This window comes from Aotus nancymaae, unplaced genomic scaffold (genome assembly GCF_030222135.1).
Source record: "Aotus nancymaae isolate 86718 unplaced genomic scaffold, 86718_ANA_hifiasm-v0.15.2.pri h1tg000053l, whole genome shotgun sequence".
In the NCBI taxonomy this organism is placed as follows: Eukaryota; Metazoa; Chordata; class Mammalia; order Primates; family Aotidae; genus Aotus; species Aotus nancymaae.
In genome coordinates this window covers 7,084,457-7,090,456 of record NW_026988467.1, presented here as the reverse complement: position 1 = coordinate 7,090,456, position 6,000 = coordinate 7,084,457, and the positions used below count along the sequence as shown (strand labels likewise).

At 50.1% G+C, this 6,000-nt stretch overlaps 1 protein-coding gene across 2 annotated transcripts in view; it reads left to right on the top strand.

Annotated features, from left to right (window-relative positions):
- Positions 1-269: 269 nt before the first annotated feature.
- The window catches only part of CTNNBIP1 (catenin beta interacting protein 1), a 30,775-nt gene continuing 25,044 nt past the window's right edge, over positions 270-6,000 (top strand). The window contains exons 1-2 of one of the 2 annotated variants that reach the window (XM_012473637.3): positions 270-319; positions 938-1,022. In XM_012473637.3, the coding sequence (XP_012329060.1) occupies positions 270-319; positions 938-1,022 (135 nt within the window). Of the gene's footprint in view, positions 320-937; positions 1,023-2,089; positions 2,109-6,000 lie in introns of those variants that run through there. The other variant, XM_012473638.3, reaches the window with a different exon arrangement.

Genomic DNA, 6,000 nt, shown 5'->3' with positions numbered 1-6,000 from the left:
ACCCACTTTTTACAGACATGTGGTTATCTACCACATAATATATAACCACAGTCCTGTGCCCTCACCATTCATTTGGATGGTTGGCACATGCCTTGGAGATTCGAGGCACTGAGTCTTGTACCCCAGCAGAGCAGGTGGTGCAGCTGGAGCGGGTGGGCAAGGCTCCTACCGCCCTTTGAAACTTCCTGCTTCTCCTGTGTTTCCACTCCCTCGGCGGTCCACGCTCCTGTTCCATTAACCTGTGCAGGTGACCTGAACGATGAGCTTGTATGTGGGAGGCAGAAGAAAAGAAGGCAGTGTTCTTGGATTCCTGCCAGAGGTGAACTAGGGGCATGTAGACATGTGGCCAGGCTGTAGGTCTGCGAACAAGCTGCCACTGTGCTTTTCATGTGTTTCTGGCATGTGTCTGTGTTAATTGATGTTTATATACACAACTGCAGGTGTTCACCAAGCACACAGATACATATACATGCACTGAGCACAGAGGCTGCGGGGTGCTGAGCTACCTGTGTCTTGCTTGTTGTTTTAGATTTGGTAGGTGGGGCGTCCTCTCATGCAGGTGTGGGACTTGGCCATCGGCTGTCCTGGAGTGATGCATTCTGGTCCACAGTGTCTCTGAACACAGCGTCTCAATTAGACTTGGTGACTAAGCCAAGGGAGCAGGGTGTGTGGTGTCGAGCGGACTGACCTGCTTTAGCCGGAAATGCCAGGCCAGCCGAGCTGCCATCAGCACCTTATTTATCCCAGAGGTGCTGGTGCGGATTTCCTGGGCTTGCCAGACACACAGGTATTTCTGGACCGAGGCAGAGCCCGGCTCTTCGAGCTTCCCACCAGCAGTTGTGCATCCTCAGCGTGGGGTGTGTGTTCCAGGCCCAGCCCCGGCAGCTGCTTGGGCCCTCCCGACTCCTCCCATGACCCGTGTTCTGTGTCTCCACAGGGCGGCACCTTCCTACTTCTCCCCAGCCACAGTCCTCCCCTCACAGTTGAGTACCTGTTTGCCTGAAGTTAATTTCCAGAAGCAGGTAAGGCCCCCGGGGAAGGACTCTATAATGTGGCCATACAGTAGTGTCGGGTGGGGGGTGAGGAGTGGTCTTGGATGCCAGGCTCCAGGGCTGATCATGAAGTTAGCTCAGCTGTTACCTTTCACCATGAGCCCTTATGATGCTCTTTTCTCCAGATGTGTTGGTTCTTCTGGGGAATGTTTTGGTGCTGCTGGTTTCTTTCAGGCTATGACATGTACAGACTCTGGATAATATTTCATAGAAGCTCTAGGAACCACCAATTCTGTGGCATTGTATTTTTTTTTGCAATTTAAACATCATGAAAATGTAAATTTTATGTTTTTAAATGTATCAGAATCTATCGCAATGTGTTTTAAAATGGACAAAACAAAAGACGAGTGCAGGGGCTGGAGGCAGCTCATGTGTCTGAAGGACCTGCCTTGCCTGGCCTCACTTGAGCTTACTTGATATCCTCCTAGCAGGTGCAAGACCACCCTGGGTATAAGTGGATATTCTAACAGAGATAAATATGGATGTTCAACAGCATTAGCTTCCAGTTTAAAAATAAAAATGAGTGCAGGTGGCTGTGTTTGTATTCAGGGCCACTCGTGCCTGTCAAAGCGAGGCCAGCTTTCAAAGCTCTTTATCAGAATGGGTTGCACTTCCCAGACAGCGACCCATACAGAGAGCCACAGCCATCCAGCCTCCAACTGCCGTGTGTAACTTTCAGCAGTCTTGTTCTCCAGGTCCCTCTTGCACTGCCTCCTAATTCTTCTAAAGTGAGATCAACTGCTTAAAAGCTGGAAACTATGTGGTGTTCAAAATTAGGTCCCTGCAAAGGCTAGGCAGGAGTGTGGCATCTGAGGGTACCTCTTACAGATGCCCTTGGGTATCTCCCTGAGAATGTGGTGTGGCCTGTGAAGCCAAGGCCAGTTCTGCCGTTGTATGGACCTTTCACAGTGGTCGGGTGCCACTTCCTTACCATCCTTTCCTGGCCAGCCAGGCTTTCTACAACAGAGAGGCGGCTCCGAACCAACAGGAGAGAGAGAGAGAGAGAGAGAGAGAGAAAGAGAGAAACAGGATTGTGTCTCTGGGTCTAATTTGAAAGTATGTACCTTAATGTCTTTTCATTGAATTTGCCCCAATCAGATGTCATTTTCTGGGATGGCACTCACTTTTTGCGGAATGTGTGATTGCCTACTGCATAAAATATAACCACAGACCTGTCCCCTCAGGATTCATTTAAATAGTTAATAGTTGCCCGTTGTATCTTTTCTGTTTTGTTGTTTTTGAGACAAGAGTCTCACTCTGTTGCTCAGGCTGGAGTGCATGGCGCAGTCTTGGCTCACAGCAACTGCCGTCTCCTAAATTCAAGTGATTCTGCTGTCTCAGGCTTCCGAGTAGCTGGGATTACAGGCACCCGCCACCATACCCGGCTAATTTTTTGTATTTGTAGTAGAGACAAGGTTTAAGCATGTTGGCCAGGCTGGTCTCAAACTCCTAACCTCAGATGATCTGCCTGCCTCAGCTTCCCAAAGTGCTGGGATTACAGGCATGAGCCACTGTGCCCGGCCTGTTTCTTTTCATTTTCCTTTTTTTGGCTCGCCTCTGACTTGGGCAGCTAATAGAAATTTTCTTAGGATTTTGAGTGGAAGTGCTGCCCCGTTTTAGACACTGGAATGTTTATGGGGTTAGCCAAGAGACCATAATTGAGAATCATCATTACTTTTGGTTCTCATGTTCAAGGACTGGATGAATAATTAACGTGTCTAATTTAGTTGCAGTTTTAGTTTATGTAATTTAAACATATTTTAATGGAGACCAGTTTTTCATCCCTACAGGGGAAAATAAGATTTCTCAAGTGAAATGAATCTGATGCTTGTCAGAATTATGATAAAAATTTAATAGCACATTTGCTTGTATAGGCAACAAAGACATACTTTAATATACTTTTAGCACACCATGACCGAAATGTCTGTATTCTTTGGGTTGATTATGATTTATTCTTTCCAATTATGAGTTTGCTCCTCATTAACACCCTTGCTGCACATTAGGAGAGAATTATGTAAGCCAGTCATGGTGTTTCTGTGTTGAAATGGGAAGGGCAGGAACGTGTGCTCCTGACCGCATTTCTGCTCCAGATCCAGCCCTGAGTGTGACCTCTTGTTAGGCAGCAGGACGCAGTCAGCCCATACTAGGCCTGGAAGAATTCTCGATGACCAGACTTTTAGAAATGACAAGTCAGGAGTCTTCCCTGAAGCGAGAACTCTCTCTTCCAGGGAAGTGAGTTGAAGCAGGAGTAGCCTGGCTCCAAAGACCCATGCAGGTGCCGGCGACACTGCAGGCCCACAGCTGGGCAGCCCAAGCCCCGGGAATCCCAGCATTAGGCATTCCCAGGACAGCAAGGCTGCACTAGCCGGGAAGACAGGGCGGCACCTATCAGTGCGAGCTGTTCATAGAAGGCTTGTTGGACAGGGCAGCATTCTGTAAAGCTGGGCCCATGGAGGCAGTCTTTGATGGAAGCAGTTTGTGATGCAGAACCGACGTTCCTCTGGGAAGCACCTACTGTGTACCCAGACCACCGGGTCCTGAGGGAATGCGGCAGCAAAAACCAGACATCCATCAGTCCTTGCCAGGGCAGAGCTGGCTCTCTGAATGAATAAATAGATCTTGCCTGGGACCTGGGGCTGCAATGTGGTTTGTGATAGTAGGTTTGAAATAGGGAGAGCCAGAGCAGGGGTGATCTGCTTTCCACATTGGCTAAGGACTGGTCAGCTTGAACTGGAGCCCTGGGAGAGGCTGGTCTGGAGCCCTGGGAGAGCCAGCTAGGGGTGGGAAGGAAGCAAAGCTGGTGCTTTTGTGTGTGGTGACACCTAGTGGCCAGTTCCTTGTATTTCATCCTGTCTCTCACCAAGAGAGAGCAAATGAAAACTAGCCAGATGGAATTGGAAGATTTTTACTCCTGGAAGCCATAACTCCCAGCTCAAATAGTTTACAGAGCATTTCAGATGTTTGTTGGAGAACACAATAGCCCAAGGCACACTACAAAGTGAGAGTCCTTTGGAAAAGCTAAATTTGGTTATGGGAGACTGGGTTAGGTACTTTGGTCTCTTAACACAATGACCTTTGGCCCTAGATGGATCTGGATATTGCCGACTGGGAGAAGCTTAGACACCACTGGCTGTCTCACTATTCCATTTAGCCAATCAGGCAGTATTTATTAAGTGCCCGCCAAGTGCTAGGCTCCCGGAGGAACAGCAGAGGCTGGCCCTGGCCTTGCAGTAGGCAAGGGAGAGAGACAGTAAGCAAGTTCTCCACCAGGCACTTCCAGAGAATCAGGACAGGTGGACATGGTGGCTCATGCCTGTTAATTCCAATATTTTGAGAGGCTAAAGCAGGAGGATTGCTTGAGGCTGGGAGTTCGAGACCAACCTGGCTGGGCAACATAGCAAGACCTCTACAAAAAATTTTTAAAGTGGCAGAGTGATGTGGCATGCTTCTGTGGTCCCAGCTACTTAGGAGACTGAGGCAGGAGGATTGCTTGAGCCCAGGAGTTCAAGGCTGCAATGAGTTCTGATCACACCACTGTACTCCTGGGTACCAGAGCAACTGTCAAGGAAGGCTTCCCTAGGAGGATGTCTTGATGCCAAGACAAAGGATGGAAAGAACCCAGTTCCAGGCTGAGGGGACACCCAGTACAAAGGCAGCCAGTGGGGAAGGGCTTCTCAGAATGTTCCAGAATGGACGAGGGCCAGGAATGCAGAGCAAGGGGGAGAGGTAGGAGAGGCAGGCTGGAGAGGGAGGCAGGGCTGACGGCAGAGGCCTCGCAGGGTCCTGGCAAGTATTGCGAAATGCATTCTCAGGTAGGTTTAAGCAGTGATGTCATCTGTTTTGGGGAGGCTGAGGTAGGAGGATCACTTGATCCCAGGAGTTTGAGACCAGTCTGGGCAACATAGCAAGTCTCTAAAAAAAATTTTAAAACTTTAGCCAAGTGTGGTGATGTATCCCTGTGGTCCTAGCTACTCAGGAGGCTGAGTTGGGAGGCTCACTGAAGCCCAGCAGGAAAAAAAAGCATAAGATTATTCTGGCTATTATGTAGAGAAAAGGACAAGAAAGGAAGTAGGGGGATCACGAGGAGGTCACGTGGTAACTTAGATCCAGGTGGCCATCGGGGAAGAGGTGGAAACTGCATCATCATCCAGACCCAGGGATGCAAGGTTCACCCCACAAGGCTGTGTGGAGTCCAGCCCCAGACCGGCAGTGCTGCACATCTAATGAAATAGAAGGAAGTGAGAATAGGTCAGTGTAAGGAGTGATGCCCCAGGATAGAGCTTCCCTGCTCAGCTGCGCAGGAAGTTATGGCCTTCCCCGTGCTGGGGTGTACCCTGGGTCTGGGCGGTGCCTGGGGGTCCCTCTCATCAGAGGCCATTCCTGAGGCAGGTTACTCCTCTTTCCCAGCTCCCAGTTGTCTCTTAGGCCCTTCTCTGAGCCCAGGAGGCAGTGGAAGGGGAGCAGGCATCAGAGTAAGAAAGTCTGGGCTGTAAGGGGTTAGAGAAATTGCTGGAAAGAGACCTGTGCCGCATCAAGCATGCAGCTGCTTATCAGTTTACTGTGCATACTTTTAGGGCAAGGGCCCCATTAGCTTATGGGGAATGAGCAGTTGACAGGTACCTACAGGAAGGTTGCTGCCCAGGCTCTGGCACATTGCTGAGGCTGCCCTCTGTACAGAGAGCCACCCTGCCTGGGAAAGCCTGCTAGTCCAGGGCCTGCTGGTCCTGGAGGGATGGATGGTGTGAAGAGTGTTCTTGGCCCACCAGCTTGGTTCCGTGGTTCTCCGAGCGCAGTTCCTTGGCACCAGGGCTGATAAGGCTCCACCCCAGCAGCTGCTGCGTTATTTCTGACTCATCCAGGAGTTACCACTGTGTAACCCAAGCCCCTCCATACCCAGCTTCCTCTCCTCCAGCTCCTCCTGGAGGGAGGAGGCTCTGGACTTCTCTCC